We start from the raw sequence: 13,890 nt of genomic DNA, 5'->3' as shown, positions 1-13,890 counted from the left end.
TTTTTTTAGCTAAACCCAGGACAGAACCAATTGCTTTGTTGCTCTTGTTTTAGGTATGTGTTTGGTTACCAAAAATACAGCGGTCTCCAGGCTAAAGGACTGAGACCAACAGGTACCAGGATCACTCATGTTGTATCTTCAACTATGATGGCAAGTCTGCTGCAGTCATTGATAAGGGACAAACTTTGCCCTGAATCTTGCGGTGAAGAACTAGAAATACAGGTACAGTAGCAGGAGTTGTCAATCTGCTAATGCTTTGTTCTGCCCAAGAAACAATGTGGAAGAATAAGTTAATTTGTCTGGTGCCAGATATTACATTTGCATAGTGTAATTTTTTTGTCAATAAGTGGTAAGACTGGATGATACAAATGATTTCTTTTAATTCATTTGGGTCTACTGAGTACACTGTACAAGCAGTTTCCTTCCTCTGTGCAGGAAATGAGATAAACCTGTAGTTCTACAGTGAAATATGGTAGGGCATACTACTTATACTTAGTTTTGAAGTACTTGTATCTTTTGATGCTACCAATAATAATTTAGAATTTGAAGAAAGAAATATCATTATGTTGGTTTAGTCCTGTATAGGAGATACATTTATTTCAGAGCACCTGTGTTTAGTTTTAGGTGAATTTAGGCAGGATTTAGCACTTAAGCAATTAAGAATAGTTTGGATTCCTTGGGCCCAAAGGAAATTGCTTGCTGCATTCTGATCAAGTTCATAAATTCCATATGGCCAAAATGGAGCTAGAGGGAAGATCTTGGATTAACTTTTGGACTATAAATCAGATTTTCTGACCTGACAATTGAAAAATGTTCTCAATATGCTTACCCTGGAATTTGCTGTAAAGCAATAAATGTATAGACTTCCTGTACTTTTTTTGTTCAACACAGCATTCCCCAGTAATTTTTATGAAGGATATCAAGCTGCCCTCTTTGGGCAGGAAAAAGGACCATGTCCACCCCATATTTGCCACCGTAATATCTGAACTGTGCTTTGGAGTGACTTTCACCAGAAGCAAAGAATTTTGTCAGTGTTCAGACCAGCTCAAATCTAGAAGCTGAGTTGGGTTATTTTCTTTACCTTCTGTCACCTCTTTCTGCAGTAAATCATGGCAAGTCACTTGAGGTACAATTCAGATGTTGGCCTGGAACCAAGGCCATCTGCCTTCTGGTGCGTATGCTCTTCAATCTGTGTCTCTGCCCCAGTTTTCTCATGGGGGAATGGACATGACACAGACATCAAAGGAATGTTGTAAGGCTGTTCTTGTCCAGAGAGTGCTAAGTTTCTTGAATTGAAAGTAGAAATTGTGTGTTATTGGTGCCATTAAGAAGGGTTTTTTTAAGGAAAAGGAGCAACATTAATTGGAAAGCAAGCTTTAAGGGCATAAATGTATCTGTTTTTATAGCATTCTTCAGGAGCTGATTATATTGCTTGTCTCTTACAGTTTCACAATGATCCACTGGCAGCTGTAAATGCCTGTTATGAAGGAGAGACAGTCATCATCTGTCCTGGACATTATGTTGTAGATGGCATGTTCTGCATTGCTGATTCAGTTGAGCTAGAAGGTAGAAAGTTTGCTGGCATAAAAATCCTTCAGTAGAAGAAAACAGAATGTCTTAAATACTCATGCAGAGCTAGTTTATTTTTTTTTTTCAGAGTTTGGTGGAAGCATTTGTTCTTTGTATGTCTTAATCTGCTTCAGAGTTATGCTGACACTCCCTGGCAGTACAGCCCTGGTGAACATTTTAGAGCCAAGTGCTATGAGAATGTGGTTTATGTCACTTACTGCATGTCAGTGATGTGGTGGGGAGGGGGGCTACCACTGTGAATCTGCATTTCGTGAAATGCATAGGTCGAGGAGGGAGCTGTTGATTTAGCTTGTGTATTTTTTTTTTTTTTCTGTAGAAACAGACATAGCATATGTGATTCCATTTTTCTCGCAAAAAACTTACGTGTTAAATACAGAAGTATCCTTGTCTAGGATATGTTGCTATCTCCTCCTCACAATTCTTGATTTTCTCTGTGTAATTCCTCTGCTTTAAGCATGCACACTCGGTTGCAGTATAATAATCTGTCTGTCACTGGGGCTTGTGCAGCTGTTCAGATACTTATTTAGCTGCATTTTTATCTTGTCAAAACTTCTTAATGGGAAGAAGGCTGGGATTTTAATGTCCTGCTGTTCTGGACTTTTTTTCATTGCCCTTCTTGTTTTATTAGTGTAATTTTCTTTCTTGCCCTTCTCTTCGTTATGATTTGTATAGATGCACGTGGATAGACAATGCACCTGCACAATAAGGGACCTGCTTTATTTATCTGCAACAATGACATTGTTCTAAAATTGTGTGAGACGGTATTATTGCTGCTCTAGCTTTGAGACAGTAATACAAATGGTGTAACAACACACCTATTAAGGGATGGGCTGTTCTGTTTTAAGGAGCTAGGCATATAAATACGATCTTTATTCAGAGAGAGTGGTTTGTATTAATGAGTACATGTCAGGGTATTTAATCTTGTTATATAGACTCCTGTTAGAGAAGTTTTTTTGTAGCAATAATAGCTGCCAGAAATGTTTGAAGTAGGAGCATTAAGAAAAATTTTGCTGGCGCTAATCTGAGCAGCTGGCTGTTTTGGTGGCTTTCTTGGGATGAAGGATGACTCGTCAAAGATATGTCACTTTGCTTAGTAGAGCTTTTATTTTTTTTCCAGCCACTGTGCAAGTCAGTACTAAGTAAGTTAGGGATAAATACAAACTTAAGAGAACTAAATAAGGTTAAAGCGGTAGCAGCTGCAGGAAGTCACGGTAAGGATAACTTTGACAAAAATGTGTAGCAAGGGCACCCAAGAAATTCTGCTTTTACAGTAGTTGTTCAAGCTGGATGGGAGCCTGTAGCAGCAGCACATCTCATGTCTGTGCTCAGCATTACTGGATGACAATTGCCTTGAGTTCTTGTGGAGTCACTGAGCTAGGAGGCAGGGTGTACAGCCATGAGCATCTTGTTTATTGAACATTATTCAGCAGCAGGTAGACCTTTCCTTCTCTATTTCTTGTCATGGGATTTCTTACCACTAGAGCTTCTGCTTCAGAGGTGAAGCGTAAAGCAAGCTCAAAGCATGGTTAGAAAAACTGCAGGTAGTCTGTAGGGCAATTATTCCTAAAACTCTTGCCTTGGATAATAACCTCTTTCTGTAGTGGTGTGAAGTTAAATCTGCACCTGCCATTTGCTGTCCTGTGGTGTTCTCGTGTACTAGAAGTAAACTGCCCTGTGCCTCCTCTTCCTCCTCAGGGCTGACCATGAGCCAGTAGCAGAGGGAAAAGATTTCTAGATAGCATGATGTTTTGAAGTATCAGTCACTTAACCTTGCATTAAATCTGTCTTTAAAACTTTATGCCAACTCTCATTCAAAGGTGGTTTTTCTCTTTTTTTTTTTTTTACTGTAAAAGTGCAAGTAGAAAGGTTTTTATTTATGTACTTGGTTAAAAGCTAACATCCTGCTCAGGTACTTCTTAGCTGAGTTTGTGTGTGCTTTCAGAGAATGATAGGACTCATGCTGCTTTACTAGATGACGCATTATTGCTTTCCTTATCATGATTCTTGTCAGTGACAAGCAATAAAAGCTTTACATGCTCATAAATTTCCCTGTAAGTGGTTGAATGCTGACAACTGTGGATGACTTAGTAAATCAGTGTTGGCATATGCTTGTGAAAGTTTCTTTTTAATCTGAATTAATCTGGAAGGTCGTGAACATTAAATTTTGACCCAAGTTTCATTTAAATAGGGAAGTTGCGTGAAGCTGGCAAACAACATCAAGTCCTTTGTGCTTGCTTCCTTGCGTTATGGTGGTGACTGCCTTTTCCCCATGCTCTTTAGAACTTCTGCCTGCCCTAGTAAACTTCTGTGCTTTGAAAGCAGGCTGCAGGTGCCTGTGTGTCCTTGGTTACTGCATCTCCCTGCCCTGTTGTAACTTTGGGGAGTGAGAACCTTGGCAAACGTAAGCTTAGTTACCTTTTTGTTCAATTGTCTAAAATTGCTTTGTATTTTATTGTGTCATTTGAGTAAGGTAACTTTGGAGTTTGGTTTTGAATGCCTGTATGTTGGTACAGAGAGGATATGAGGTGTGACCTGACCACTAGGTGGAAAATTCAAGATATTAGACTTCAAGTTTTAAACTTCTGTAATTTAAATGTTATATACTGAGTACCTAACTGTTACCAGTTATTCACTGAGCTTTAATCTTTCATCTCTGCTTTAAGGCTATGGCCTGTCAGATGATATCGTGATAGAAAAACGAGGGAAAGGAGACAACTTTGTTGACTGTACAGGAGCCAATATAAGAATCTCCAATTTGAAATTAGTGCAGCATGATGCTGTGGAGGGGATTTTAAGTAAGTATAAAAATATCTTGACCTTTTTGTGAATCTTTTATAATTGGCTGTTAAAGCTGGACTGTTGCAGTTAACTAGTTTTAACAAAGTATTGTAGAGAGGAGCCCTACAGGTACAAATATCAAGGCTTCTCCTTTTTTTTTTTTTTAACCTGATTACAATGTGGATATCAAAATAACTTCTGCTCTTTGTACTTTCAAGTTCTTGTGGCTGTTGGGTTTTATTTTTATACTTGGTTAATATGATTTGGCTGGATCATTTTTCTGCTGTTAAAGCAATCTGACTCTAACTGCTGCATAGCTGATGTCAGGCTACCTGGAAAAGGAAAGAATTCCTTTTTCCACCAAAGAACCCCCATGGTAATATCCAGCTGTAGCTGATCCCAGCCAGCTCTCCACTGAGAAATGGCACAGTTGCAGCAGTGTAGAACTTCACTTGCTAACAGTACATTCAAACTGAGGCTCAAGTAATCCTACATCGTATCTAATGAGTTTATTGGCCATGGCCTTCTGTGTTTGCCGAAGGCGGTAATTAATGTTTTGCCTCAACAGGCATTTAGTTTTAAACATGTTAGAGTTTATGAACACCTATATATTTAATATCTTACTTATTCAAAAGTCTCTTAGGAATGTCATGAAAAGAATGGTTGCTGTCACTTTAAAAAAACCACCAAAACCCTTTAAGACAAATTTTTGACTAGAGCTTCCGTGCAGCACTGTTTGTGCTTATACTAGAAAAATGCTGTGAGTTCAAACTATGCATGAGCAAATCAGTAAAATTAACCTGAAGTGGATAAAACGGAAATAGTAATTTTATCACACTGGAAAAATGCTACCAGCCTATCTATTTGTAGGAGGGGTTTGCCTTTGCATGATTCATTTAACAATATTTGTTTTCTGTGTATGTAGATGTCCATCATGGGAAAACCACCTTGGAGAATTGTGTGTTACAGTGTGAGACCACAGGCATAACAGTACGAACATCAGCTGAGCTATTAATGAAAAACTCAGATCTGTATGGTGCCAAGGTACAAACATTCTTAACTCTGGCCTATTTCCTGAATTAAACTAAAGTTTTCTGCTTGGAAAGAATGCAACCTGTAATGGGGTGCCTTCTGTCACTCTTGAGAGAACCTTTACAAATTCATTTTGGACAACTGCATGTTATTGAGTTTAAAAGATACATACTAGGGATTTTTTAGGCTCCCATAGTGAAGTGTCTTATGCCAGTTTCTGTGTGATGATATGAAAATGATGTAGTAGCAGGGGACATCTGTGAAATAATCATTGCTGGACTCATTCTTGTCCTGTAAGAGTTTTAAAGTGATCTTTGCTTTCTCTGCTCATAATTTTTTTTTTTATTAAACCTTGCATTTGCTCAGCAAATGAAATGCCTTTTGGGACATTTTGTGAATTGATTTGGAAGGATGATAAACATGGAATTCAACTCTTATTAGGACCTTTTGAAGAATGATGGGACTTTGAGTGTTGAGGTGGATTGCTAAAGAAGAAGAAAGCAATGCAAAGCTGTGCAGAGATTTTATGGACTGATGACAGTATTATTATCCATAGGGCATCAACCTTGAGTATTGCTCCTTACATTGGTTAACAAAGCTCTGAAGCTGGAGTGGTAACACAATTTTGCATTGTGCAAACTGGTAGATAAACGAAAAGATTGACAATGAAGTTGTCAAGTTAGATTGGAAACATGCCCAAACTATTTGTGAACTATTAGTTTTATCTTGTAGGGCGCTGGTGTGGAAATATATCCAGGCAGTACCTGCACCCTGTTAAACAACGGCATACACCACTGCAAGGAGGGCATACTTATAAAGGTCAGTTCAAGGCAGAATGTACTTGTGTTTCAAAAGCTTATAGCTGCTAGAAATAATGAAATACTTGCTGCCTCATGGTAGAACTCTTACATGTCACATATGATAATGGTACTTATTTACTTTGAGTTGGTTCACCAAAGCTGTATATTTCTTTTATTTTGCATCCATCAGAAAGGAAATGCCTTTTGCTATGTCACTTGCACAGACAAATAGCAAAGTTCTAGCCAGTGTACAGAACTGATTCTACCTAAAACTGGAATATTTTGCATCCCTTGCTGGACATAATGTGTTGGTTTTCCATTTCTTTGCTGTAGAACTTTTTAGATGAACATTATGACATCCCCAGGATAACCATGTGCAATAATGTGATCCATAATAATGAAGGATATGGTGTGGTCCTGGTTAGACCAACAATGCCCTCTGATGTAAAGGATGCTTCAGCAGAGCAAGCAAAAGGTATTTTTTTTTCTCCTTTCTAGTAGAAACTCCTAAAACTAGTGTTCCCAGGTTTTTGGATTGCATAGTTTGTAATCAAGTCTCTTAAACTTTATAATAATCAGAGAATCACACAGAATGTCAGAGGTTGGAAGGTACTGCTAAAGATCATTCAGTCCAACCCCCCTGCCAAAGCAGGATCACCTGGAACAGGTCACACAGGAACGCATCGAGGCGGGTTTTGAATGTCTCCAGAGAAGGAGACTCCACAACCTCCCTGGGCAGTCTGTTCCAGTGCTCTGTGGCCCTCACAGTGAAAAAGTTTTTCCTAATGTTTTTGTGGAACCTCCTATGTTCCAGCTTGCACCCGGTGCCCCTCATCCTGTCATCAGACATCACTGAAAAAAGCCTGATTCTGTCATCCTGACAGTCACCCTTTACATATTTATAAACATTAATAAGGTCATCCCTCGGTCTCCTCCAAGCTAAAGAGACCCGACTCCTTCAGCCTTCCCTCGTAAGGGAGATGTTCCACTCCCCTAATCATCTCTGTGGCTCTGCGCTGGACTCTCTCCAGCAGTTCCCTGTCCTTCTTGAACTGAGGGGCCCAGAACTGGACACAGTATTCCAGATGTGGCCTCACCAGGGCAGAGTAGAGGGGCGGGAGGACCTCTCTCGACCTACTAGCTACTCCCCTTCTAATACACCCCAGGATGCCATTGGCCTTCTTGGCCACGAGGGCACATTGCTGGCTCGTGGGCATCCTGCTGCCCACCAGAACCCTCGGGTCCCTTTCTCTTATGTTGCTCTCCAACAGGTCAGTCCCCAGCCTATACTGGTACTTGGGGTTGTTCTTTCCCAGATGCAAAACTCTACACTTGCCCTTGTTGTATTTCATAAAATTTCTCCCTGCCCAACTCTCCAGCCTGTCCAGGTCTCACTGAATAGCAGCACTGCCTTCTGGTGTGTCTGCCACTCCTCCTAGTTTAGTGTCATCAGCAAACTTGCTGATGGTGCGCTCTATTCCCTCATCCAGGTCAGTAATGAATGTATTGCACAGTACTGGTCCTAGTACTGACCCCTGAGGGACTCCACTAGACACAGGCCTCCAACTAGACTGTCCCATCGACCACAACTCTCTGACTTCTTTCCTTCAACCAGTTCACAATCCACCTCACTACTTGATCATCCCAACCACACGTCCTTGGTTTAGCTATGAGAATGCCGTGGGAGACGGTGTCAAAGATTATCAAGGTTGATTTAGCTGAAATAAATCTTCATAATTCTCAGCACTGGAGTTTCCCAAAGCATGAACTTGCTGCAGAGATACTGTGAATGTCTGTGCTTTGCAGTGTGTGTGCGCTTCCCTTGTAAAATTCTTACGTACCCGATGTGTGGTTTCTCCTGAGTCCAGCCTGTGTGATGGATGGCCTCCCTGGGCCATACAGAAAAAATAGTGCAACCAGCAAGAAAGCAGATGTGGCTTCTCTGACAGCTCTTCTGCTTCATGATAATTCTCTACTCATATTTTCTTCCATGCATTATAGCCGAGATGTGCTCCCAGCACAGATTTTTTTTTTTTAATCTGCAGTAAATAAAATGTAACATCTATATTCTCATGGCTTATTTGAGAAGAACTGTCACTAAGTGCAGTGTGTGAACCCACTGTTATTTTCTCTAATATCACTATCACTTGGCAACTTGAAGTCATGTTAAGAAGAAACCTTTTCCTTAAGCAACTTACACTGTATTTGGAGTATAGGGCTGTCACTAAGTAGTGGGTGGGATGAGGTGAAAATGTTAAGACTGAAGAAAATTTAATTCCAGGAGTTGTAAATGATTTGGCTGTTTTGCATGATTGTTGATGACATTCTTACTGTTTCCTAACTTAGGGAATACACAGCCTACCCAGTCAGGTGATGGGACAGCCTGTGTAGAGGGCTTCAGTCAAGAACGACCTGAATGTCTAACTGATGAATTGGAGCTTTATGAGCAAGCCAAGATTTCTGAACAAACTGAAGGCAGCTACAAAATTAAAAGTGAACTGGAGGCTATTTCTGCAAAGAAAAGTCAGATGTACAAGAAAAGACTGAGTGAACTGGGAATCACAGAAGCTGATGACAACTTAATGTCACAGGAAATGTTTGTTTCTATTGTGGACAATCAGTTCAAATGGAATGGGAAAGGAAGTTTTGGAACCTTTCTTTTCTGATTGTTCTGACTCCTAAATAGCATTGCAATAAGAGATTTGCACAAGCTGTTATTTTCACTGCTGCTTTCCAAGGAGTTAACCTGTTCCATTAGCCTCCCATAATGTTACTAAAATATGACAAGTATTTATTAATAGTATATATGTATTGCATGTGGAAACTTTGCTTTCTCGCTGCAAGTATGGATAGCATGGCAGAGAACAGAACTCTAGCACGGAAATTGTGTGTGTATTCTGGTAATCTATGTGCTGCTGCTTTGCTAGCTTTCTGATGAATTTTTTTAGTGTATTTATTTAACTTCTCGTAAAAAAAAAAAATCTTCAAAGAAAGAAAATATAGGTAGAGTTCAATATGGAAGAGTGGACAACAATATGCACAATTAGTGATCCATGATCCTCATTTTTAAAAAGATGTCATTAGTATGCAGCTGACTGTCATTAGTATGCAGAGATTGACATACTTTTTTTTATATTGAACAGAACCTAGTGAAATGCTCTTCCTTAGGAATGTAGTGTTTGGCTTCCCTGTTTCACACTTGAAGGGTTTTCTAGAAAGCAGCATTTGGAAGGGTAGCATCATTGAGTCTTCTGTGTCTTTCTGTTCCCAGCTGTTTACTTTTAACAGTTAGCAGTGCCTGTGTACTTGCCTTAGGGAGAGCAGCATCTGACTAAACTCAATTAATCTGAATAAAGAGAAATCAAAGTAGATGTGTCTGTCTATTAGTGGTACTTGTTCTGTACCTTTCAATGCATTGTTCTAAAATTTTTGAAACCATAGGCCACTCGTAGCAGCTGAGGTTTTGAAAGTGAATAGACAATTTTAAAAAGTACTTTCCACTGCAGTCTTATCAGCCCACACCTGTGGAACACTAAGTAAACCAAAAGCACTTCAGTGGCTCACTGTTGCACATTATTAATTTTCACTTGAGGGAAAAATTGGAAAGACTGCCTGATTGAGGACTTTTCCTCCTCAGTGCCTCTCTGATTATTATTTTTTATTACAAATCTAGACGCCACCTCGAAACTTTTGCACTGTCTTCAAGAGTTGTAGGTCAATTTTTGAACTAGTGTGTGAAATGTAGGTAAGCAAATACTAATTCCTAAGTGATTTAGGATGTTCTATAAACAAAATCAAATATGAGAGTTAAGGAGGGAAAAGCATGTTGCCAGCAAATTGACTTTGGAGTAGTTTCTGGAAGTAGCCTAGCAGGAGCATGCCTTCACTAGAAATGAATGCATTGCCTAGAAGTGGATGTGAATAGTCTGATCCAGATTTTTCACTCTAACTATTCTTAAATTGAGATAACAATCAAAATTTACTTCAGTATATGATATTTTTTTTTAGTGAAAGGAACTGTAGAGAAAGGTGTAATTTATAAGCAGGTATGTTGTTTTGTTTTGCTTTTTTTCCTGTGATGTGAATGACAATTCATCGCAGCTTTCATAGCCCGCTGCTTCTGGTTCTGTTCTGCTCAGGACACTTGACTTCAGGACTAAACTTTGCATTTTGATGAACACAAATGCCACTGCAGTATCTCAACATGCACAAAACCATAAATGTTTGCAACTTAGTGAATTTAAAGAAATACTTGAGTTGAGTGAAAGTCTAATGCTAAGATTGGCAGTAGTTCAGTATCCTAAGTTATTCATCAGGTCATGTGCCATGTTTTGTGCTTTGATGTTATGCCTTTATTTCGAGGATGTAATCCTTATTAAAGGACTGGGGCTAAAAACTAATTTTGTGGTTCTTTCGTCTTTTCAAAACTAATTCTCCTGAGTGAGCTGCCTTCATGATACGTAGGTAGCATTTATTTCCCTCATGCTTCATCTTAAGCCTGATTTATCTCTTGATAGCCTCATAGCTTCTTTTTTAAATTCAGCTTTACATTTGTGAAGATACCAATAAAAAGGTATCTTTTCTGCTTTCAAGACCAGCACGGTTTTGCCTGAGCCAGATGCCAATGGTGATTCTGTAGTCCACGTTGTCAGTAGATCAAGAAGCAAAAGGTAAAAGCTGAGGCTGCTAGTACAGCTTCTAGACACTTTCTTTGTGCAGGAATTGTATGATGAAACTGTGGTTAAATTCGTGATGACACTTGAGACTCAAGGGACTAAGCTTTGGAGCCTTCTCACCTCAGAGTTTTGTCCTTCCAATCACTTACGTTACTGATAAATGTAGATTTATTTTGCAGCTTTAATTCACCTATGAAGTGCAGAAGGAGAAATGCTTAAATATAAAGGGAAAGAACTGTTGACAAACACAAAGTTTGTATGCTTTGAGCAATGCTTTTTGTTAGCAGTTTGTGTTTAAAAATTATAAAATCATTCTTGTCTGTAAATATTTTTCCTTGCATTTTAAATTTTCTTAGATTTCTTTATTTCTTAAAAGGTATTTGATATCATAGGGATGACTTAGGATTTACTCTACTCTGTGAATGCTTCCTGTATGCTAAATGAGAAATGAATTTCAAAATGCTTTCTTGTGTAGCTGACAAAGAAAATCTGGGGAAAATATTTCCTGTCAAGAAGTGCTTAAGCAGCTGTAAAATGACTTTCTCCCAGGATGAGATTTCTTCATCCTATGTATCTAACTGGTTGTTCTTGGACCCAATTACATTTAACATTCATTAAACGTGCAGTTAAGTTTACCCCATGGCTTACCTAGGTGGTCCTGACCCCATTTTATTTGTCTGGCCTTTCCACTATTATGCCTTTCTCAAATCCTGGCAGCCTTCAGCTTCATCTTTAACTTCTTCCCTGTCCCTTCATGTCTTTAAAGAGTAGATACATTACAGCCATACAAATATATCTAGGAGGAATAAACAGCACACAGCGTGTCTTCCCCAGTTTGTCACACGTGAAACCTGGACAGTAAGGCATGACAAATTGTATTAATCTCACCTTTCCAACAGCAAATTGCATGTTTTCTGAATCCACTTTTTTTCAGTGGATTCCTACATAACACAAATTATGGTAATTAAGCATTGATATTTGCATATCTTCATCTAGGTTAATAAAAATGATACATTTTAGGCAATATATATATAAATTCTGTAGCTTTGAGTGTACTGAACAGCTTTTGAGGCAAATCAGATAAGTTTTAGCTTCTAGTTTGAAACTTAGTAAATGATTAAGTGACAAAGTGAAATTAATAACTGGCTATATATTATCTCAACTTTAAACTTTTTTTAAAAAATCATGTTCATGAAAAAACACGTGAAATGTAAAGCTGCTCTTCAGTTGTGCTATTCTTTTAATTTTCAATCTTCCTACCTTAGTGGGACAACCACTGCAGAGGCAGCCCCCTCCTCCCCTAGATAAGACAGTGCTGGCCCTGGAACTTGTGGAGAGTTGCAGAAGGAGGAGATCCCTCAACATGAATTGGGGAGTAAAAAGCCAAGTCTGAAATAACTACTTTCTTTCCTTGTAATCGATTGCAGCATTTCAGGCAAGGAGCGGAACTGCAGAGCGTCAGTTAAGCTCTGTGTTTGCTATGGGTAACCACACTGCTTTAGTCCTCACTGTTCAGGCTGGCTTCAAAAGTATCATGAATACCCCAGCTGTTGTACAGAATGCTGTATTCCTGGTCTGAAGAACACCCAAGAGTTTTAAACGCTTTGCGTGGTAGAGAGACGAATTTTTTTATTTTATATTTTTTTTAAAATTTTCCCTATTACCTTAACCTTCACAGGAGGATTTTTTGTTTCATCTATGTCTTATAGTTATCACATTTTTTCTGTGGATAATGTGATGATTAAATCACAATTCTGTTTTAGTAAACCAGAAGTATAAGATTAGAAAGCGGCTCCTTCCAAAGTGGCCCAAAGAGTGGTTATTACATTCACCTGGAATGTGTGAGAATCACATTCAGCTCTGTTCCAATAAATATTTAATTATACAAAATAAAAAGCTTAAGCAAGAGACTGAACTCTTAACCATAGAATGATTAGCTAAGGAATGGGTTTGGCAATTGCTGGTCATCGAGGAGGTCTCATTTGAACAGAGCAAGAATCTAAAGGTAAGTAAAATTTGAAAGTAAATCTGATGTGAGTGGTTTGCTCCTAGTGCCATTGGCTGATCTGAGGTTTGTCTTGTTCTCTGCTTTTGGATGTCATCTTCTCTGCTCCTTTGAGGGGTGGGAGATCTATGCAGAAACAGAATTCTCCCCCTACCCTCTCCAGCTATTGCTCAACTTTCATGCCTAAAATTGCCACACGTTAAATTGCCTTTATTTCATAAATATCCTACTCAGAATACATTCAAGCAAGTATGCTTTACCTTAGCACTTGATCTGCAAGTAATCTGGAAATGCTTTTCAGAAAAGAAAGTTAGGATCTAAAAGATCGTTTCTGGAATTCCTCTGAGAATTTACGTTTGTTATCTTTAAAGTTTCTTTCATAATGTTTTCACCAGAGCAAAGTCAGAGTACAGTATGGGCCCAGAACTTGTATCTTTTTCTTCAAGGAGGAAAAAGGGGAAAAAAAAATAAATGACAGAACTCAGCTCAAAAAACTTATCCTTTGGAGCAAAGAAAAAAGTTACCGTATAACCACCATGACTCAGTCAGAGGAGCAATCAATGCTCTAAGGTACCTTTTTCTTATTCTAAAATAAAGGAGGACTGAAATAATACAAGCCTCTGTCTTTTAATGTGTGACAGTAGATAATATATGTATGTTGTCGAAACGATAATTCAGTACCATAGTGCAGCAGGCTGGCCAGCAGAAAGTATTTATTGTAGGCTTTAGTTTGGAAGCAGAGATTTTGTGGCTAATATGCAAAATGCTGATAGGAACCAAAATGAAACTGCTGATACCTTTTCATATTTTGTAGGCTGAATATAGCTTCTGTACAGTGTGATTTGAAGGATCATCATGCAGTTTTTTTGTTTAGCTCCATTTACTTACTAATAAAGCCAACATACCATTTACAGAATTTCTGAGAATGAGAAATTGTCCAGCATGTTTGCTTTGAAACTTGGTGGATAAAAAGGTTTTAGAAATTTTTCAGTAATAATATCATAGAATC

General features: G+C 38.6%; 1 protein-coding gene across 1 annotated transcript; it reads left to right on the top strand.

Annotated features, from left to right (window-relative positions):
• Window positions 1–53: 53 nt before the first annotated feature.
• On the top strand, window positions 54–8,866 carry SHCBP1 (SHC SH2-domain binding protein 1; the record flags this gene model as incomplete). Its single annotated transcript, XM_009866279.1, has 7 exons — window positions 54–222; window positions 1,446–1,566; window positions 4,254–4,385; window positions 5,294–5,412; window positions 6,133–6,219; window positions 6,534–6,675; window positions 8,547–8,866. Coding segments are annotated over 7 exons (1,090 nt in total), but the record flags the coding sequence as incomplete, so codon positions are not given.
• Between the last annotated feature and the right edge of the window lie 5,024 nt (window positions 8,867–13,890).

Source organism: Apaloderma vittatum, unplaced genomic scaffold (genome assembly GCF_000703405.1).
Source record: "Apaloderma vittatum isolate BGI_N311 unplaced genomic scaffold, ASM70340v1 scaffold16303, whole genome shotgun sequence".
NCBI lineage: Eukaryota > Metazoa > Chordata > Aves > Trogoniformes > Trogonidae > Apaloderma > Apaloderma vittatum.
This window is presented reverse-complemented; position numbering and strand designations above follow the sequence as displayed.